This window comes from Triticum urartu, chromosome 2A (genome assembly GCF_056163025.1).
Source record: "Triticum urartu cultivar PI428250 chromosome 2A, HENAU_Tu73, whole genome shotgun sequence".
NCBI lineage: Eukaryota > Viridiplantae > Streptophyta > Magnoliopsida > Poales > Poaceae > Triticum > Triticum urartu.
Window position 1 is genome coordinate 744911212 of NC_141874.1, and position 22858 is coordinate 744934069.

The 22858-nt window shown below is 43.0% G+C and overlaps 1 protein-coding gene across 2 annotated transcripts; it reads left to right on the top strand.

Annotated features, from left to right (window-relative positions):
* On the top strand, nt 1-19422 carry LOC125527889 (Zinc finger, C3HC4 type (RING finger) family protein). Of its 2 annotated transcripts, XM_087545392.1 has the most exons (13): nt 1-470; nt 998-1727; nt 2444-8433; nt 8635-10121; nt 10301-10564; nt 11088-11305; nt 12390-12661; nt 12823-15835; nt 15909-16041; nt 16870-17390; nt 17498-18409; nt 18494-18667; nt 19040-19422. In XM_087545392.1, the coding sequence occupies exons 1-13, from the start codon at nt 133-135 to the stop codon at nt 19235-19237; spliced, it is 14250 nt and encodes a 4749-aa protein (XP_087401518.1). In that variant the 5' UTR covers nt 1-132; the 3' UTR covers nt 19238-19422. The 2 variants fall into 2 exon arrangements, with proteins under 2 accessions (XP_087401518.1, XP_048548356.1); XM_048692399.2 differs by lacking the exon at nt 1-470 and having other exon boundaries at nt 1587-1727; nt 2493-8433.
* Nucleotides 19423-22858: the final 3436 nt, after the last annotated feature.

Consider the following 22858-nt stretch of genomic DNA (forward strand, 5'->3'; position numbering starts at 1 on the left):
CCACCCCCCTCCCGCCGCAGCCCAAATCGGCAGCGACCAAATCCCCCCAGCCCCCGCCCCCGCCCCAAACCCTAGCGCGCCAATGCCCCTCTAGCCAGCCCCCTCCCACCCGACCCGATCGCGGGGGCGGCCATGGATCCGGGCGGGGCGATGCTGCTGGAGGACTTCGGGCAGCGGGTGGACCTGACGCGGCGCATCCGCGAGGTGCTGGCCAACTACCCGGAGGGCACCACCGCGCTGCGGGAGCTCATCCAGAACGCCGACGACGCCGGGGCCTCGCGGGTCCGCCTCTGCCTCGACCGCCGCGCCCACGGGGCCCGCTCGCTGCTCGCCCCGGCCCTCGCGCAGTGGCAGGGCCCCGCCCTGCTCGCCCACAACGACGCCGCCTTCACCGACGACGACTTCGCCAGCATCTCCCGCATCGGCGGCAGCAAGAAGGCCTCCCAGGCCTGGAAGACCGGCCGCTTCGGGTATGCGCGCTCTCTGTCCCCTCCCTCTCTCCCCCTCACTAGTCGCCCCCACCGAGCTCTGCTCGGAGCTGCCAATTGCAATCTGAGCTTCCCGACTATTGGGATTGAACCAGTGCGTGTTCATTTTCTAGTGGCGTTGTCACCTATGAATGCTGCTGCTGCTGTTTTGTGTTCTGATGCCATGACCGTTTCAATATGTGCCCCATGATCGTGATCACTAATGGTTGTAAGCGAATGCTTCAAAATGCTTAGTATGGATATTGTCGATGCCCCTGCACAAGTTCATTTGCCATGTGATTAAGTTCAGTTCGATTGCTGCCCTTGTTACTCATTTTGTTATGTTTGCCTTTCTATCTGATCTGAAGCACAGAGGGATGCAAATGTTTTATTATACATAGTAGTTCTAGAAACCAGGGCCATGCGTTTACTAAGTTGTTATCTCTATAAAACTTCTGAAGCATGTTATTCGAACTGTTTTGTTGATGCTCATGCACCCCCGTAGTAACCCATGGTTTATGTTTCTGCAGCATTGGTTTCAACTCGGTGTACCACTTGACCGACTTGCCATCATTCGTGAGCGGCAAGTATGTTGTCATGTTTGATCCTCAGGGCGCTTACCTTCCAAATGTGTCGGCGGCAAATCCTGGGAAGCGCATAGACTATGTCAGTTCTACGGCACTTACATTGTACGGTGACCAGCTCTCGCCCTATCGTGCATTTGGCTGCGACATGAAAGCGCCATTTCAAGGAACCTTGTTCCGTTTCCCTTTGCGGAATGCTGAGCAAGCATCCTCTAGCCGGTTATCAAGACAAGTGTACACAGAGGATGATATCTTATCTCTTTTCGCTCAACTGTACGAAGAAGCTGTATACAACTTGCTTTTTCTTAAAAATGTCCTCGCACTTGAAATGTATGTGTGGGAACCTGATATGGGTGAGCCAAAAATAGTATACTCTTGCGCCTTACAATCACAGGATGACAAATTGTCATGGCATCGCCAAGCTCTAATCAGGTTCTCTGGCACTTCTGCTGAATCTGTTGAGCAGAAGATAGATTCCTTTTCTATGGATTTTGTATCGGAGGCATTCCTGGGGAACAAGTTTGAGAAAAAGAGCCATACCTATTTTATTGTACAGGGAATGGCATCTGCATTAAGTAAAATAGGTATTTTTGCAACTGGTGCTGCCAAGGAATATGATCTTCACCTACTGCCCTGGGCTTCTGTTGCTGCTTGCATCTCCAAAGTGGAGCCTGAGGTAATTCTCGATTCATTTTCAGTTTACCAGCCTAGACTAGCTATGCTCCTGTAGCTATGTAGAAATTGCTTTTTGTTCAGTTTACAAACCATGGACATATTTTTTTCTCTTTGACATGTTTCCTGCTTTTGATTGACTCGTGACCATAATAGTTGTTATCAATGCATGCCTTGTTAATGGAATGGAACTTGTGAATGTGATTGTGTGAACTGTAAAGCTTGTTAGTTTCCATCTGATTTTGCACTTAAACTATTAAGATGGGTGCGTGACCACAACTCATAGAATTGCATGCATTTTTTTGGCCTATTAGCTGTGGCTAATGTAGTGACCATTTCTTTCATTGGTATGCTCTTCGGTAGTTCGGTGGCAACAGCTGGGCCCAAACTGTTGTTATCTGCTGTTGCTTCATTGCAAAAAGTAAATAAAAAGAAATTACATCAACGACAATGCCCTTATGTAAAAGAGTGGTTCTATATAATCTGTAGTTCTTTTTGTTTTATGTTCAGTGATGAAGTCTGCACCTATACACTTCAATGATGAGACATAGTTCCTAGAACTGCAAATAATTTGTTTGATTTATGTTGCAAAATGAACATCATGTTCTGGCACTGTAGCACATTTTCCTAATGCTTGGCGCATTATTCCAGTATTTTGGTTTTTTGCTTCATAGTGTTTTCCCTGTTTTTACGCTTTATGGCAATTACTGAATTTTACAGGATATTAATCTCAGACAAGGTCATGCATTCTGTTTTCTTCCTTTGCCAGTAAGGACCGGACTATCTGTGCATGTGAATGGTTATTTTGAAGTTTCGTCCAATCGACGTGACATTTGGTATGGAGCTGACATGGACAGGGGTGGTAAGCTCCGTTCTGATTGGAACAGGCTACTGCTGGAAGATGCTGTTGCTCCATTGTTCAGAGAACTGTTGCTGGCGTTGCGGACACTTACAGACTCCACAATACTGTATTATTCTTTATGGCCAACTGGTTTATTTGAGGAACCCTGGAGTATTCTTGTGGAACAAATTTACAAAGTTATCTATACCTCTCCAGTTTTGCATTCAGAGATCAAAGGTGGGACATGGGTATCACCGGCTGAGGCTTTGCTTCATGATGAGGGCTTTTCAAGAAGTAATGATCTTAGTGAAGCTCTTGTATTGTTAGGCATGCCTGTTGTTCGTGTACCAAGTGCAATTGTTGATGTGTTTTCGAAATTCTATATGAAGTCTACGGTAAAACGAGTTGCTCCTGCTGCAGTGAGGCATTTTCTCCAAGATTTTGTAAAGCTTGGTACATTAGGAAAATCTCATAAGCTAATATTACTGGAATATTGCCTTAGTGATCTGGACAGTGCTGATATTGGTAAATGCATGAATGGCCTCCCACTGATTCCACTAGCAAATAAGCAGTATGGGATTTTTTCTGAGATTTCACAAGAGAGCACCTACTATGTCTGTGATAAGACAGAATATGACCTCCTTTCTGCAGTTGGTGACAGAATAATTGACCGAAGCATTCCCCCTGTATTACTAGACAAGCTGTATCAGATAGCCAATAACTCTCAGGTGAATATTTCACCCATTGATGGTCTAATCTTTCTTCAATTCTTCCCCAGGCTATTTCCTCCTGGATGGAAGTGTAAAAGCCGAGTTCCTTGGGATCCATCATCGGGTGTGTCATCTCCTACGGCAGATTGGTTTAAACTTTTTTGGCACTATATTGGGAAACATTCTTATGACCTTGATTTGTTTAGTGACTGGCCTATACTGCCTTGTACCTCTGGACACCTTTACAGAGCATCTACAGCATCAAAGTTAATTGAAACAGAGTCACTATCTAGTTTGATGAAGGAACTTTTGGCCAAGTTAGGTTGCAAGATATTAGACACCAAGTATTTACGTGTGTATCAACAGCTTTCTCATTATGTATATGATGGTGATGCAACTGGAGTTCTTAATTCAATCTTTGGGATTGCCTCGCTGGAGGGAGTCGATGTGCATGCACTGTTTCAACGCATCAAGCCTGGTGAGAAAATTGAGCTGTACCAGTTTCTTCTAGATCCGAAATGGTACATAGGAGTCTGCCTTTCTGACATGAACATAAAGCTATGCAAAAAGTTGCCCATCTTCAGAGTATTTGATGGAGGATCTCACAGTTCTTATGGCTTCTCAGATTTGTCCAGTTCAAAAAAGTATCTGCCACCTCTTGGTGTTCCTGAACACCTACTCAAGTCTGATTTTGTGTTCTGTATATCCCCAAGCAACGAAGATATCATAATGAGGTATTATGGTGTTGAACGTATGCCGAAATCAGTCTTCTACCAGAGGTATGTTTTGAACAAGTTAGATGAGTTGCAAGCAGAGGTTCGTGATTCAGTTATACTAGCCATCTTGCAAGATCTGCCCCAGCTGTCCTTGGAAGATCCAAGGTTCAAGGAAGGCTTGAAAGTCCTTAGATTTGTGCCGACCATTAATGGGACCTTGAAAAGTCCTCAGTCTCTTTATGATCCTCGAGTGGAAGAACTCTATGCTCTTCTCCAGGAATCAGACTGCTTTCCCAATGGTTTATTTCAAAACCCAGATGTTCTTGATATGTTACTCTGCTTGGGGCTTAGAACTTCTGTTTCTACTGATACTATTATAGAAAGTGCTCGGCAAATTGATTCATTCGTGCGCAAAGATCAAGAGAAGGCTCATTCAAGGGGTAAATTGCTTCTTTCATATCTTGAAATTCATGCTCACAAATGGAGTGTAAATAAGGCATTTGATGCCCGGAAGAAGGTGAATAATATGTTTGCGAAAGTCACTACTGCACTGAGGCCTCGTGATACGTCTTGGGAATTTGATCTCGAGAAGTTCTGGAGTGATTTGAGAATGATTTGTTGGTGTCCTGTGTTGGTCACTGCACCAAGCCCAGCCCTGCCATGGCCTTCAGTATCATCGATGATCGCTCCACCAAAGCAAGTAAGGCTGCAGGAAGATATGTGGATTGTTTCTGCTAGCTCACGTATACTTGATGGCGAATGTACTTCCTCAGCTTTGTCTTACAGCTTAGGTTGGTCATCTCCTCCTTCTGGAAGTGTAATTGCTGCTCAGTTGCTTGAGCTGGGTAAGAACAATGAAATTGTGACTGATCAAGTCCTTCGGCAAGAGTTAGCATTGGTGATGCCTAAGATTTATTCATTACTGACTAATTTGATTGGTTCTGATGAAATGGATATTGTCAAAGTGGTTCTAGAGGGCTGCAGATGGATTTGGGTGGGCGACGGATTTGCAAAAGTTGATGAAGTTGTTCTAAGTGGCCACCTTCACCTTGCGCCTTACATTCGTGTCATTCCAATTGATTTAGCAGTTTTCAAGGACTTGTTCTTGGATCTTGGCATAAAGGAGCACCTCGACCCTGTGGATTACGCTAGTATTCTGACCAGAATGGCCATGAGGAAAGCCATGGCTTCGCTTGAAGCTGAAGAACTAAGGACAGCTGTGTTAGTGGTGCAGCATCTAGCTGAGTTCCGGTTTCAGGATCAGCAAACACAGATATATTTACCTGATTCTTCAGCTAGGCTCTGCCTATCTTCAGAACTTGTATTTAATGATGCTCCTTGGCTTCTTGACTCTGGTCATGACATCATTGGTGATGCATCCAGCATTGCTTTCAGCCCACAGAAGTATGTTCACAATTTTGTGCATGGTAATATTTCCAATGACGTGGCAGAAAGGCTAGGTGTTCGCTCCCTTCGCCGTCTCTTGCTTGCTGAGAGTTCCGATTCGATGAATTTGAGTTTATCAGGGGTTGCTGAGGCTTTTGGACAACATGAAGATTTGACTACAAGGCTCAAGCATATTGTTGAGATGTATGCAGATGGTCCTGGGATTCTCTTTGAGCTGGTACAGAATGCAGAAGATGCTAAAGCTTCTGAGGTTGTGTTTCTTTTGGATAAGACCCAGTATGGTACTTCATCCATCCTTTCACCTGAAATGGCTGAATGGCAGGGGCCTGCTCTCTACTGCTTTAATGACTCAGTTTTTAGTCCACAAGACCTTTATTCCATCTCACGAATTGGTCAAGACAGCAAACTTGAGAAACCTTTTGCAATAGGAAGGTTTGGTCTTGGCTTCAATTGTGTCTATCACTTCACAGACATGCCTGGATTTGTTTCTGGTGAGAATATTGTCATGTTTGATCCACATGCCCGTTATTTACCAGGAATATCTCCTTCTCATCCAGGTTTAAGGATAAAGTTTGTAGGACGGAAGATCTTAGAACAGTTCCCTGATCAGTTCACACCATTCTTACACTTTGGTTGCAACCTGCAACAGCCATTTCCAGGTACACTTTTCCGGTTTCCTCTTAGGAATGAAGCTGCTGCTTCTAGAAGTCAAATAAAGCGCGAACAATATGCAACCCAAGATGTGGAGATGCTTTTCTCTTCATTCTCTGAAGTTGTATCCGAGGCTCTACTTTTTCTCCGCAACGTTAAAAAGGTAACTCTATATGTCAAGGAGCATGACTCCCAGGAGATGCAACTTGTTCATCGTGCTTTGAAGCAGAACAGTTCCGAGGTCTCCAAAGAACCACATGCACTTAATACGATGCTTGCATTTGTACATGGAAATCAATCATCAGGAATGGATAGGAATACTTTTTTCAATAGGTTGAATAAGACAAAAGACAGTGATTTACCCTGGAGTTGTCAAAAAGTTGCTATTCTTGAGCAAAGCCCTACTGTCCACTTGATGCATTCATGGATCTTAACCGAGTGTATAGGCGGGGGTCATGCTAGAAAGTTGTCAACTGCTTCTGATAGTAAATCTCATTTCTTTGTTCCCTGGGCATCAGTAGCTGCATATCTGCATTCTGCGAGTGTTGACGATACCAAAGAACTGTCTGGTGAAGCTGAAGTTAACTGTGATGATTCTGTTCCTAAGCATCTAGCTCTCCAATCTTCTCAGAGCAGGAATTTGTTTGAGGGTCGGGCCTTTTGTTTTCTTCCTCTACCAATCAACACTAGCATACCAGTGCACGTAAATGCTTATTTTGAACTATCTTCAAATCGAAGGGATATCTGGATTGGAAATGACATGGCCGGGGGAGGAAGAGTGCGATCAGAATGGAATCTTGCACTGCTGGAAGATGTGGCTGCTCCTGCTTACGGCCACCTCCTTGCAGCCATGGCAGAAGAACTTGGTCCCTCTGATCTGTTTCTCTCATTTTGGCCTACTGCTGTAGGTGCAGAGCCATGGTCTTCCATGGTGAGGAAGCTTTATGTATCAATCGCGGAACTTGGACTTAATGTTTTGTATACGAAAGCTCGAGGTGGCCATTGGGTGTCAACAAGGCAAGCTATTTTTCCTGATTTCAGTTTCTCAAAGGCAGCCGAGCTGGCAGAAGTTCTCTCGCAAGCTGGTTTGCCTTTGGTATCTGTATCCAAGCTGATAGTAGACAGTTTCATAAATGCATATCCATCAGTTCATCTCCTGAATCCTCATTTGCTAAGGAACTTGTTGATCCGACGGAAGCGTGGGTTCAAAAGCAGAGAAGAGGCCATACTTGTTCTGGAGTATTGCTTGAGTGATATCGATGATCCTTCCCTTTCTGATAAATTGCACGGATTGGCTCTTCTTCCTTTGGCAAATGGATCATTCACAACATTCAATAACCGAGGGGAGGGTGAAAGAGTATTCTTTGCTTCAGAAATGGAATTTGACTTTCTTAAGGATTCAGTACCACATCTTGTTATTGATAACTCTTTACCAGATAGCGTTTTGAAGAAGTTGTTTGACATAGCTTCTTCTGCACGGTCAAACATGTACTTATTTACGTGCAATTTCCTTCTTGAGCTGTTGCCCAGGATTTTGCCACCTGAATGGCAGCATGCTAAGCAGTTATCTTGGTTTCCTGAACAGCAAGGCCAGCCAAGCGTGGAATGGATGATATCACTTTGGAATTTCTTGCGTCATTCATGTGAAGATCTTTCAATATTTGCAAAATGGCCTATACTACCACTTGTAGATGGCAAGCTTATGCAACTTGGCAGTGCTTCAAATGTAATAAGAGATGATGGTTGGAGTGAAAATATGCACTCATTGCTTCAGAAACTGGGCTGTTTCTTTCTGAGACCTGATATGCAGATAGAGCACCCCCAGTTAGCTAATTTTGTTCAGGAATCCACTGCAGCTGGTGTTCTGAATGCTGTGCATTCTGTTGCTTCTAATGTCCAGGATATTAAGGAACTTTTCGAGAGTACTTCATTGGCAGAAACACATGAGCTCCGTAGTTATATTTTCCAGTCAAAGTGGTTTTCAGGGAATCAGATAAACATTTCACATATGAATACAATCAGGAACCTCCCCATATTTGAATCTTATAAATCTAGGGAGCTTGTTAGTTTGGCAAACCCTAGAAAATGGCTTAAACCCGACGGTGTACATGAGGATCTGTTGAATGGAAGCTTTATAAGAACTGAATCTGAAAAGGAAAAGTCGATTTTAGTATCATACTTTGATATCAGGGAACCTGAAAAGGCTGAATTTTACAAGGATCATGTGCTTCCTCGGATGTCAGAGTTTCTGTCACAGCCAGCTGTTGTTTCAGCAATTGTTCGTGATGTGAAGCTGTTGATAGAAGACAATAGTTCTGTGAGAGCAGCGTTGTCTGAAACCCCTTTTGTGTTAGCAGCTAGTGGAGCATGGCTACATCCTTCTAGGTATCTCTCTCTCTCTCTCTCTGATATTTGAGAATGTGTATTTGGGTTGGTAAACCTTATCTTCTTGACTTGTATGCTCCAGCAGCTTTTATTAGCATTTGCACTAGGATGAGGTTTCAATGACTTAAATATTGATGTTCATCTTTTCTTTTGTCCTTTGCTCTCTAGACTTCAGTATGAATAACACCTATTTTTCTTCAGGCTTTATGATCCTCGTGTGCCAGAGTTTCGTAAGTTGCTGCACAAAGAAACCTTCTTTCCTTCAGAAAAGTTCATGGCAACTGAAATAATTGAACTGTTGGCAAGTTTTGGACTGAAAAGAAAAATGGGTTTTAGTGCTTTGCTTGACATTGCAAGGTCAGTTTCACTGGTGCACAATTCGGGACAAGATGATGATGCATGTGCGCATGGGCAAATACTACTTACCTGTCTAAATGTTCTTGAATCAAAGATGTCAAACATGGAGGACAAGGACACTTTCCATGAGGAAGTTGATCTCGAAGCTTCTAAAACTGATGAAAATTTGGAAGCAGTAAATGAAGTGGGTAGTTGTGACCCAGACCCAACTATTATGTCTTTATTCTCAAACTTTGATCTTGACCTACCAGAGCATGAGTTTTGGTCAGAGCTGAAAAATATTTCTTGGTGTCCTGTCCATGTTGCACCACTTATTAAAGGTCTTCCATGGCTCGAATCAGAAGATCATGTAGCACCTCCAGTCATTACAAGGCCGAGATCACAAATGTGGCTTGCTTCATCAAAAATGCGGATACTGAATTCCGATTCTTGTTCCATGTACCTGCAAAGAAAACTCGGTTGGTTAGACCCACCAAATGTGAATGTTTTATTGTCCCAGTTAGTTGAGCTTTCCAAGTCTTATGATGAACTCAAGATGTTTTCTGAAGACACATCCATCGATGCTGTCCTACAAAAGGAGATCAAACTAATCTACTCGGAATTGCAAGATATCGTTGACAGTGGCGATGCCCACATTCTGAAAGAGAATCTGGATGGGATTTCATGGGTCTATATAGGGGACAGGTTTGTGCCTCCACATGCACTTGCATTTGAATCGCCTGTAAAGTATCATCCTTATCTTTATGCAGTTCCGTCTGAACTGTCAGAATTTAAAAAGTTACTCTTCAAGTTGGGTGTGAGGCAGACATTTGATGCAACAGATTATCTCAATGTACTTAGTCGCTTACAAGGTGATGCCAAAGGAGAGCAATTGTCTGCAGAACAACTGAGTTTCGTTCATTGTGTTTTGGAAGCATTTGTGGATTGTTATCCTGACAGTCAAGCAGCTGATGCTTTACTGAATTCATTGGTGATTCCAGATTCATTTGGTGTCCTGACACCTTCGAGAAACCTTCTCTATAATGATGCACCCTGGATGGATACTGATCCCACTTCAAAGCATTTTGTGCATCATAGTATTGGTAATGATCTGGCCAATAGACTAGGGGTACGATCTCTTCGCGGATCTTCGTTATTGGATGATGAGCTAATGAGGGATTTGCCATGCATGGAATATGCTAAGATAAGTGAGTTGCTAGCTCTGTATGGTGAGAGTGACTTCCTTCTGTTTGATCTCATAGAGCTAGCTGACTCTTGCAATGCAAAAAAAGTGCACCTGATCTATGATAAAAGAGATCATCCGAAGCAGTCTCTATTGCAGCAAAATCTGGGTATGCTAGAGACCATCTCTCTACAATTATTTCAATCACACTCTTCTTTATTCCTATAAACAGTCTGCTATCAGTAGTTATTATTCTGTTTGTCTCCTTTATCCTATGACTGCAAAGTTGATACCTAATATTTGACCCATTTAATGTGATGAATTTTTTGTTCCAAAAAATATCTTTAGGTGACCTCCAGGGTTCTTCATTGACAGTGGTCTTTGAAGGAACCATGATAAGCCGAGAAGAAGTTTGCAGCCTCCAACTTCCTCCTCCTTGGAAACTAAGGGGAAACATCCTTAACTACGGGTTGGGACTTCTTAGCAGCTATTTTGTATGTGATGCCTTGACTATTCTTTCTGCTGGCTATTTCTACGTTTTTGATCCGTTGGGCTTGACTGGTGGTGCAACTTCCACTGCAACCTCGTCTGCCAGATTCTTCTCTTTGATAGGTACAGTTGTTACTTCAGTTACATTCGCTGAATTCATTTATAGAATAATTTTCATGTTCTAGTCGGTTATGACTTGTTAGAGCATGCTCAAATGCCAAAGTAGGCTCTGAGCCAAGGGCTGAAAGAAATATGTTTCAGCATCTACACCAATTTCTTTCGGGCAGACAGGCCTGTCGAGGGCCAACACTTAATAACCTCATTTATCTGCTACTCCCTCCGTCACATAATATAAGAGCGTTTTTGACACTACACTACTGTAAAAAAACGCTCTTATGGAGTAAATGTTGTTTTGGACCCATGTTGAAGCATGTACTATTCCATGTATGCTAGATTTTTTATGAGTATTTAGATTTTTTATGAGGAATTGGACATTTTATTTATGCTATGGTTCATTAATTGAACTACTGGGTCACTGTTTTGCCAATTTTATGCATACGTGAATTCCAGTATTAGTTTATTGTTGTAGTATCAGCTCATGTTTTTTATACTTTGAATGAAGCCCTTAACGCTACTGGCTTTTCAGGAAATGACTTGGTTGAGAGATTTCGTGACCAGTTCCTCCCAATGCGTGTTACACAGGAGGCTTCATTGTCTTCTGCAAACTCTACGGTTATTCGGATGCCTTTATCTTCAAAATGTCTGAAAGAACTTGAAGCAGGTTGCGACAGAGTAAAGCAGATTTTTGATAGATTTACGCAGAATCCATCCAGTACTCTCCTGTCCCTGAAGTCAGTCATTCAGGTAAGGGTTATTTGTTGATGCTTTCACACTGAAGTAGTAAATCATAATACTTTCTGTACATTCAGTTTAGTCTTTCTGCTGCAAAGTGTTACGGCTTGTGTGTTTCTTCACTCATAATTTGTTACTCTGCTACTGAATTTCATATCCTGTGACCACATTGATGTATTTTAAACTGCAAAGAAGACACTTCCATTTGCATCTGAATTTCATTTCCAGTGATCACATTGATGTTGTACTTTAAACTGCAAATGACGTATTTAGCTCAAGTACGCCCCTAGATTATATTTCAAACTGAACATGTTAGCACTTCCTTTATCTTATCTTACCCTATTGTTGTTTTGTAGTATTCTTCTTCTATTATTTTTAATGTTCTTGATTTATCCAGGACCACAATTCTATTTTAATTTAACTGGTTGAGCATGTATTGAAGAGAAACTGGATATTACTGAGTAATTCTTTCTCTTGTTGCATATCTTTAGTTGTAGCAGGATAATAATATGCTGAAAAATGAAAACTGACCACATTACCTTAGCAATACGATTTCCTTTGACTTGCCTAAATGCTTTGTTTTCTTAAAAGATATTCAGTATGCGCAATTGCTTTTTAGTTTAGTAGATTTGTTTAGTGTTTAATGTGAACATGTTATAGAACTGTATCAGATGGTGATATTTCTTATGAAAACACCAAATGTATATATTATGGCAGAATGCCAGAGAACTTCCAATCTTTGTTGGTCTTTTGGATGTAGACTTTTTTTTACCTGTTGGATGTAGACTAATTGATCAAATAGTATTTGATACAGTTACTTTTTGTATAACTTTGTATAAGGACTGTAATTATTTTATAGCTATCCTGTACTGTATTTTAATCGATAGTACTCAAAACTGAAACAGTTCTGCTGCACCTACTTGATAGTGATTTCAATATCGAGTGCTGGCTGTACTAAACCATAGTTACAATAGAGTACATGCCATCTATTCAGACATAGTAATGATAAAGCCCTGGTGGATGATTTGACAGCATGATTTATAGAATTAAAACATGATCTGCATTTATTAAGTGATGTCAATGTGTTTTGAATCAGGTATCTTTATCAACATGGGAGGATGCAGCCTCTCAGCCAAACCTGAACTATTCCGTGCTTGTTGACCCATCAGTAGCTACTTTGAGGAACCCATTTTCAGAAAAGAAATGGAGAAAGTTTCAAATATCCAGAATATTTGCAAGTACAAGTGCAGCAATCAAAATGCAAGCTATAGATGTGCATGTGATTGAGAGTGGCTGCAGTTATATTGACAAATGGTTTGTTGCCCTCTGCCTTGGGTCAGGGCAAACAAGGAATATGGCTCTTGACAGGTTTGTCTCTTTCAGATCATACTGTAGTTGAGAACCTTTTATACACTAAAATGCCACTCACTTTACCTACTGACTAATTCCCAAGATTCTTCTATGGATGTTATTAAATGTCTATGCTAATGCAAACATCTTTGGCGTACATTGATTTATTTCTGTTTCAGACGGTATCTTCCCTACAACTTAACTCCTGTTGCTGGAGTAGCAGCTCACATAGCTCGAAACGGAGTACCAACCAATATAAATGCATCCAGTTGTATATTATCTCCTTTGCCGCTATCTGGGTCAATAAGCATGCCAGTCACGACTCTAGGTCATTTCCTTGTGAGGCATGATGGTGGACGCTACATTTTTGGCAGCACACATGATAAATCTTTACGGGAAATGGACAGAAACAAATTGGTTGAAGCATGGAATGAGGAACTTATGCTATGTGTGCGTGATTCATATGTTGAGATGGTCCTAGAATTTCAAAAGCTTAGGAAAGACCCTCTATCTTCTGCTATTGAATCACGGTGTGCACACTCTGTGAGTATCATTTTACAGGCTTATGGTGATAGGGTATACTCTTTTTGGCCAAGATCGAAACAACCTACAGCTTCACTCACTGGGCAAGGTTCTACCGTAGACAATTTGAATTCACCAAGAACATCTAAAGCAGATTGGCAGTCCTTGATAGAGCAAGTGATAAGACCATTCTATTTACGGTTGGCTGATCTTCCCGTTTGGCAACTTTACCGGGGAAATCTTGTTAAAGTGGGTGAGGGTATGTTCTTATCCCACTCAGGGAGCGGAGATGATGATAACCTACCATCTGCTACTGTCTGTAGTTTCATTAAAGAGCACTATCCTGTTTTTTCTGTTCCATGGGAGTTGGTTAGTGAAATCCAAGCAGTTGGAGTTACTGTAAGAGAGATCAGGCCCAAGATGGTTAGAAATCTACTAAAAGAGTCTTCATCCATTTTACTTCGATCTGTTGAAACATATATAGATGTTCTTGAATATTGCTTCTCCGATATGGACCCATACCGGTTTACAGATCTACATATACCTGATCAGTCACAACTTAACAGTCAACTTGTTCAACCAGTGAATGCTTCCACATCACAATTTATGCCATCTTCAAGCAGTTCTTCATCTTACCATACAAGTACACAGAGGCCGGGTACTTCTGGGGGCGACGCACTTGAAATTATGACATACTTCGGGAAGGCCCTATATGACTTCGGTCGGGGGGTTGTCGAGGATATCAGCAAGACCAGTGGCCCAGCATCCCATAGGGCCCAAGCTGCTGAGAATAATGTGTTGTCATCTATCATATCTGAACTCAAGGGTGTCCCATTTCCGACGTCAACAAAATGTCTAACAAGGCTGGGAGCTACCGAACTTTGGATTGCCAATGAGGAGCAGCAAATATTGATGCGCCCCTTGCTAGATCGCTTTATCCATCATCAGTGTTTAGAAAAGCCTTTCTTGGCACTGCTGCTCTCCACTCAGGTTATTCATGTGCCTCTGAAATTGAGGAGTTTTTCTCCTCACTTATTATCAGGCCATTTGAAGCACATATTTGATGAGCGTTGGGTACGTGCAGTTGAGAGGAAGCCACAATGGGTTCCTTGGGACAGTGGTTCTGATTCATCAACCACTGGGCCAACTCCCAAATGGATTAGAAGCTTCTGGAAAATATTTAGCTCCTTGAATGGTGACCTTTCACTTGTGTCTGATTGGCCCTTGATTCCTGCTTTTCTCAACAGGCCAATTCTCTGCTGTGTGAAAGAACGCCATCTAATATTTGTACCTCCAGTGGATGATTCAAACACTCAGATGGTACATGTTAGTGCGGTTGTTGATGATGTAGCTAGTGAGGTTGATACATCTGGTCTAAACGGAGATGCCACTGGTGAAGCTGAACAGAAGAGTCCACTTGATACTGCATTCGAGTCAATGAACTCAAAGTTTCCGTGGTTATCTGCTCTGCTTAATCAGTTGAACATACCAATTCTTGATTTGTCTTTCCCAGAGTGTGGTGTCATATGCAGTTTGTTTCCTTCACGTGATCGAACTCTTGGGCAGACGATTGCTTCTAAGTTAGTTTCAATAAAAAATGATGCTCATTTACCTTCATCACTTAGTCTATCAAGTGAAGATTGTGATAGACTGTTCATGCTATTTGTCTCAGACTTCAGATTATCTAGCAGCCACCTTTATCAGAGAGAAGAATTGGATGCCTTGAGAGAGCTTCCGATGTATAAAACAGTTACAGGAGCATACACTAGTCTGTCAGGGTCTGATCATTGCATTATTTCTCCCACAGCATTCTTTCACCCCAGTGATTCCCGGTGTTTTTCTAGCTCAGATAATGCAAATTTGTTTCTTCAGGCTTTGGGGGTTGAACAATTAAATGATCAAGAAATACTAGTGAGGTTTGCTTTGCCTGGCTTTGGGAACAAAACAGTTCAAGAGCAGGAAGACATTTTAGCTTACTTGTATGCTAACTGGAAAGATCTGCAACTTAATTCAGCTGTAGTAAATACCTTGAGGGAGACTAATTTTGTGACAAATGCAAATGAGTTTTGTACAGAGCTGTTCAAACCAAAGGAACTGCTTGACCCTTCAGATGCTTTGCTGGCTTCAGTATTTTCTGGGGAGAGAAATAAGTTCCCTGGCGAAAGGTTCATGTCAGATGGTTGGCTTGGTATACTCAGAAAAGTGGGTCTTCGGATATCTACAGAGGCTGATATGATAGTACAGTGTGCTACGAAAATAGAAACAATGGGAAATGATGTGATGTCATCTTTAGAGAAACATGATGACTTTGATGCAGACTTGTCAGACAGAAAAAATGAAATTCCTTTTGAGTTATGGTCATTGGCAGAATCTGTTGTAAATGTGATTTTGGCAAATTTTGCTACTTTGTACGATAGCAGTTTTTGCCAAAAGATTGGAAAAATTGTATTTGTACCTGCAGAAAAAGGCTTTCCAAGTATTGGTGGCAAGAAAGGGGGCAGAAGGGTATTTGCATCTTATAGTGAAGCTATCTTATTAAAGGACTGGCCATTGGCATGGAGTTCTGCTCCAATTCTTGCCAAACAATCAATTATTCCACCTGATTTTTCTTGGGGAGCATTTCAGCTTAGGAGTCCCCCTGCCTTCTCTACAGTTCTAAAGCACTTGCAGGTCAATGTTGTAAAATACTTGCAGTTTAATATTGAAATGATTTCTTCACTTACCTTTTTGTGAAATTAAACAGACTGTTGGGAGAGGCAATGGTGAGGACACACTGGCACACTGGCCATCTTCATCAGGGATAATGACAGTAGAGGATGCCTTTCTCAGGATCTTGCAGTACTTGGAGAAAGTATGGGGAACAATATCGTCTTCAGGTAGCACAAAATACGCAACTAAGCTTTTACCTTACTGTATATGCCATAAATTTTTGCCATTTGTAGTAATATCGTTAGTTCATCACCTTTGTACTCTCTTCAGTTCCAATTACTTGTGGTGAAGTTTGTTCTCTCATTTTTTTACTACAAGACACCTAATGATATACTTGGTGTTGCAACCAGTCCCAATTCTATTCGGTGAGGTTTCATATTTGAGTGCAATCATGCAAATTTTCATGTGGCCCGTAAGGCGGATGAAGCCCTGAAAAGTGAAGACAATATATCCAGATTAAATTGCACTTGAAATGGTCATGCGAGTCTCCTAAATATCTAGATTTGATCTAATAAATTTCCTTTTTCACGTATAACTTTTTGAGGCCAGTAGATGCTCCATATTTCAAAAAGGGTAAAACCCGTGGCGAACTATTCATAATCGGTTGTTCTCTGCATCAACTCAATGTCTTCATTTATTTCAGCCTGGAAACATTTTCTTGCTTGAGTGAGATTTATTTCTTGCTGATATTGTAAATAAATGAACAGTTATTACCATGGTCATGTGTGATTTTGACATTTTGCCAGTGTGCTTATCCATGTTGCTTGATTGCGGTAGTAAGAAGTCATAACTGATAAACCATAAAGCCAATACAGCTACTAATGAACTTACTAAGACATGCCCTTGAGGTTGTATTTATACATATGTACAAGCTTTTGTTTGCTATGGTATATAGAGAACCACAGAAGGGAAGGTGCAGTGAGTTTTTGTTGCTTTTTGAAAAGAGATCCGCTATTACTTTAAACTGATTGTTTTTATTGCTTGATTTTCTTCAGGAAAAACAGAATTGATGGAACTGGCATTTATACCAGTTGCAAATGGTACTCGCTTAATAGAAGCGAAATCACTTTTTGCTCGTCTGACTATCAACATGTCACCTTTTGCTTTTGAACTTCCAAGTCTGTATCTTCCATTTGTTGCCATTCTTAGAGAAATTGGGATGCAGGAAAGCCTTACAAACTCTTATGCAAAGGAGCTTCTTTTAGATATCCAAAAAGCATGTGGTTACCAGCGCCTGAACCCAAACGAACTCCGTGCAGTGATGGAAATCTTGGACTACATGTGTTCAGGAGTCAACCAGCCTATCTCAGACGGATCAGAAGGGCTTTTTGATTCTGTAATACCAGATGATGGCTGCAGGCTTGTCTCAGCTACATCATGTGTGTATATTGACCCATATGGTTCTCATTTGCTGAGTAATATAAATACATCCAGGATAAGATTTGCTCACCCAGATCTTCCTCAGAACATTTGCAAGGCCTTGGGCATAAAAAGACTCTCCGATGTCATTGTAGAGGTATACTTCTCTAACATGATCTGACATTTCTTTGCCAAATAAATGATTTTGCGGAAGCAATCTTAAGTGGTTTCTATTTCAAATTAACTTAAATTTTGCCTTGTCAGGAACTTGATGGGAAAGAAGAGCTTGAGGTTCTGGACAACATTTGCTCAGTTACTCTGGATAGAATAAAAGAGAAACTGCTCAGTAAATCTTTGCATGCTGCATTAAGGGTTGTGATGATCGGTATAACCAATCATTTCCCTTCTTTTGAAGCCCTCAGTATAGTGCAAATAGAAAGTATACTGAAGGATATATCACAGAATCTGCAGTTTGTTAAACATGTCCATACTCGCTTCCTGTTGCTTCCCAATCTCCAAGATGTTACGAGAACAGCTCAGCATCCTTCTCTTCCTGAGTGGTCAAGCAGCGGAAAGCACCGAAGCATTTATTTTGCTGATAAATCCATGGGTCATATTCTAATTGCAGAGCCCCCGAGTTTTTTGACAGTACATGATGTTATTGCAATTGTCGTCAGTCACAGATTAGGGGCACCAGTAATCTTGCCAATTGCTTCGGTATTTGCATGCCCGGATGGTTCAGAGAAAGAAGTGCTTCAAATACTCCATCTTGGCACTGACGTTGGAGTTTCGAAACGCGAAGGAAGGTACGACTGTTCCCTGGGAGCAGAGTTATTGTCACAAGATGCTCGCCAGGTCCAATTCCTTCCCTTGAGACCATTCTACAGCGGAGAGATTGTGGCATGGAAGACAGGAAAAGAGGGGGAAAAGCTCAGGTATGGTAGGGTTCCTGAAGACGTAAGGCCATCAGCTGGCCAAGCACTTTACAGGTTTCCCGTGGAGACAGCCCCCGGCGAGACTCGCATGCTACTCTCCAGTCAGGTTTACTCGTTTAAGAGTGTTTCAACGGCTGACCTCTCTTCTGCACCTTCCCAACCGGATGTTGGTAGAGTGGCAGACGTTGGACAACCGGGCCACTCGTCCGTCAGCTCTAGAACTGAAGGCGCAGACAATACGGTTAGTTTTCATTTTTTTTTGGGTGCAGTCTCTACTCTTTGGAAGCTGGATTGTTTGCCATAAAATAGTTTTACTGTTTTACAGGCTGCTGGGCTTGAATACGGCAAAGTATCTTCGACGGAGCTGGTTCAAGCAGTCCATGATATGCTTTCAGCTGCAGGGGTAAGGATGGATGCTGAGAAGGAAACACTGCTACAGACTACTCTTTCCTTGCAAGACCAGCTTAAAGAATCTCAAGTGGCTCTCTTGGTGGAGCAGGTTTGTCACTTCTATGTCTTTTATGTTGTCTTAAGAGCAGTTCCTATTGGTAGTATCGGTCAGTCACTTGTCGATTAAGACACATGCTGCGTGCTCATATATCATGTCTTTTAGGCGATTTTCACCAGGATCTGTACTTCTGTAGATGTTTTCATAGAGGTTTCGATGCACTGACCGGAGAAATTACGTAGTTAGTTGCACAATGTAATGTCCTAGGGAAACCACTTTTTTCGTAGTTGCATCGCATAGCATACTGTAAGCTACCTAGTTAGCATTGCAGAATCACCACTGTTCTGAATTCTGACTTAAAGCGCTTCGCAAAACATGCTTGCCTATATGACACTGAAAGTTGTTTATACACTACTAATGTAGGAAAAAGCCGAGTCGGCGGTGAAAGAAGCCGACATTGCCAAGGCGGCATGGTCGTGCCGCGTCTGCCTGAACAACGAGGTCAACATGACCATTGTACCGTGTGGCCACGTCCTGTGCAACAGGTGCTCGAGCTCGGTGTCGCGATGCCCGTTTTGCCGGACCCAGGTGTCCAAAATGATGAAGATATTCAGGCCATGAAGACACCGAGGTGCACCTGCTTGATGCTGTTGGGATCTCGCATTCTTTGCTCGACGAGCGAGCGTTTGTAAATATGAGCCACAGCGCATTTTTAGCTTAGTTTAGACTTGCTGCAAAGTCCTTTTTGTCACGAAAGCTTGTAGAAATACGGATGCGAGGTGCCTAACATTTTCAGGTCTTCTTCAGATTCGTTCGTCGTCTAGCTGCTGAAAGCGTTTGATCTGAACTTCCAACTAACTCCTGGAAACTTCGTTTTCTTGCTGACGGAATCACGGAGCTGTCACCCCCCCCCCCCCCCCCCCCCCTCGGGTTTATTTCAATTAGGCTACAGAAAAGTCCTAGTACCTTATTTCTGGCGCCAAGCCACGCTCGCTGGTCCAAAATATCAGTGCCCAGCCTCCGTACGTGCGTGAGCACAGGGGTAAAAAGGCAAAGCAAAAAAAGCTCCCAAGGAGCAGCGAGAAAAAATCTCTCTCACTAGACACGGCGTTTGGTGATCGAGTCGCTGAAGCTTCTCCCAGCAGTCGGGAGGCAGAGGCAGAGTAGCAAATCCAATCAAGCGAAGCAGAGCAGCACATGCCCCCACTTCTCCTCAACACCGCAGCCCCCTCGGCCGCCCTCGTCAACCCCAGGCCGTTCTCCAGCTCCAGACCCTCCCGCCACCGCCTCAGATGCCGAGCCGCTGCCTCCTCCAGCACCACCGGCAGTTCCTCCTCGTCGTCGCGCTCTAGCGGAGGAGGGCGCGTGCCGACTGGGGTCGTCGTGGGCGACGGACTACGATCTATACGAGCTGCTGGGGTGGAGCAACAACATGTCGCGGTAACTATTAGTGATTCAACTTGCGGCAAAAAGAAAGATTTACATAATGATACCAGCTTCTTATTGGAAAGCAACAACATGCACCGATAAGTAGCAACACACATCAGAAAATAAATATTAATGATTCATCCACGTTGAAAGTGCACCTAGACCGTAAATGTATTTTTTTGTGTTGATAATGGTTAGATTAGTGAGAGTAATGCCGGCTATCAAGTTTATCTCAGAACAATGTTCTCTTGCGAAACACTATGGAAATGGCTGACCACATTACAAAAAGGGAAAAAGGTCAATTTTCTGAAGGCTCAAATGTCTTTTGGTTTTATTTGAGTCGTAGGAAACCCGCACTATAAAGAGCGTCGAGGAGATTGCACAAATTTTGAAAAAGTCCTTGGAATCTCTGATCCCGGAGTAGAGGTTTCCCTTTTTGTATAGGCTGGGTCCCAGGGTCCCTGACCCTTGGGTCCCCGGGGTTAAGAGTTTTCTTTGGGGTGACTGCAGGTCAACCCTTTAGCTCAGGTCCCCGAGGTGTGCTGGTGGGCAACAACTAGAACAAAGCGAGGAGACATTTATACCCACCCTTCTTATTCCTCCAACCCTAATCTTCTTCTTGAGCTTTCTCCACCGGTGCCAAATCCTAAAAGCTTGATTCCTCCACTCAAACTCCACCAAACTTTGAGGATTGAAAGGGAATCACCCGATCTACACTTTGACCAAACCAATTTGTGATCCCCATAGTTGTTCATCACCAAATCTGTCACTCTTGGATACTCAGGACTCCTAGGCGGTAGGAGTCATGCACGGATGCTTCCTTGCGTGTGGTGTGCTCCAGGAAGTTTGTAAAGGTCTGGTTGCCGCCTTCAAGATCAACCGCAAGTGATTTGAGAATCATCTGGGCAGTGACTCAAAAGGAAGAAAAGGATGAGCCAATTGGTGGTGCTTGGGAGCTTTGGATTTTGCACCTCTCCAACTGAGATTACCACTCCCCCAATAGTGCGAACTTTGGGATACATGCACGTCTCCAACTTGTATGGTTAATTCATTTTCATACCTTTACTTGTTGTGCTTCCTAGCTAGATTGTTGTGAAGGAAATATGCCCTAGAGGCAATAATAAAGTTGTTATTTTATATTTCCTTATTCATGATAAAGGTTTATTATTCGTGGTAGAATTGTATTGATCAGAAACTTAAATACATGTGTGAATACATAAACAAATACCGTGTCCCTAGTAAGCCTCTACTAGACTAGCTCGTTGATCAAAGATGGTTAAGGTTTCCTAACCATGGACATGTGTTGTCATTTGATAACAGGATCACATCATTAGGAGAATGATGGGATGGACAAGACCCATCCATTAGCTTAGCATAATGATTGTTTAGTTTATTGCTATTGCTTTCTTCATGTCAAATACATATTCCTCCGACTATGAGATTATGCAACTCCCGGATACCGGAGGAATGCCTTGTGTGCTATCAAACGTCACAACGTAACTGGGTGATCATAAAGATGCTCTACAGGTATCTCCGAAGGTGTTTGTTGAGTTGGCATAGACCGAGATTAGGATTTGTCACTCCAAGTATCGGGGAGGTATCTCTAGGCCCTCTCGGTAATACACATCATAAGCTTGCAAGAAAATGACTAAGGAGTTAGTCATGAGGTGATGTATTACAGAACGATTAAAGAGACTTGCCGGTAACGAGATTGAACTAGGAATTAAGATACCGACGATCGAATCTCGGGCAAGTAACATACCGATAGACAAAGGGAATTACGTATGTTGTCATAACGGTTCGACCGATAAAGATCTTCATAGAATATGTAGGAGCCAATATAAGCATCCAGGTTCCGCTATTGGTTATTGACCGGAGAGGTGTCTCTGTCATGTCTACATAGTTCTCGAACCTGTAGGGTCCGCACACTTAATGTTCATTGAAGATATAGTGTTATATGAGTTATATGTTTTGGTGACCGAATGTTGTTCGGAGCCCCGGATGAGATCACAAACATGACGAAGAGTCTCGAAATGGTTGAGAGGTAAAGATTGATATATAGGACGATGGTATTTGGACACCGGAAGTGTTTCGGGATGTACCGGGAAGGAATCGGGTCACCGGAAGGGGTTCCAGGCACCCCCTGGGCAGGTTATGGGCCTTACGGGCCAAAGGAGGGGACATACCAGCCCACAAGGGGGCTGCTGCACCCCTTCCCTTGGCTGGCCAGCCCTAGGGAAGGAAAAGGGGGAGGGCTAGCCCCTCCTGTCTTTCCCTCTCATGGGAGAAAGGAAAGAGGGGTGGGGGCGCCACCCTCCCCTGCCTTTTCCCGCACTCCAAATATGGAAAGGGGGGCGCCACTTGGGGAAAGACCCCAAGTGGATTTGCTTACTTGGGGTGCCCCATGGCCTCTCCCCTCTCCCCTCCACCTATATATTTGTGGGAAGGGGGGCGCCTAGCAGATCTAGATCAATTTCTTAGCCGTGTGCGGCGCCCCCCTCCACCGTTTACACCCCCGGTCATATTTTCGTAGTGCTTAGGCGAAGCCCTGCGGAGATAACTTCACCATCACTGTCACCACGCCGTCGTGCTGCCAGAACTCATCCACTACCTCATCGTCTTGCTGGATCAAGAAGGCGGAGGATGTCACCGAGCTGAACGTGTGCAGAACTCGGAGGTGTCGTATGTTCGGTACTTGATCGGTTGGATCGCGAAGAAAGTTCGACTACATCAACCGCGTTGTCAAACGCTTCCACTTACGGTCTACAAGGGTATGTAGACACACTCTCCCCCTCTCGTTGCTATGCATCTCCT

Excerpts from the sequence above, each read along its gene's own strand:
- LOC125527889 (XM_087545392.1), top strand. The coding sequence starts at position 133 with ATGGATCCGGGCGGGGCGATGCTGCTGGAGGACTTCGGGCAGCGGGTG. Across the intron at positions 8,434-8,634 it reads GCATGGCTACATCCTTCTAG|GCTTTATGATCCTCGTGTGC; the intron begins GTATCTCTCTCT and ends ATTTTTCTTCAG. Across the intron at positions 18,410-18,493 it reads CTGAAGGCGCAGACAATACG|GCTGCTGGGCTTGAATACGG; the intron begins GTTAGTTTTCAT and ends ACTGTTTTACAG.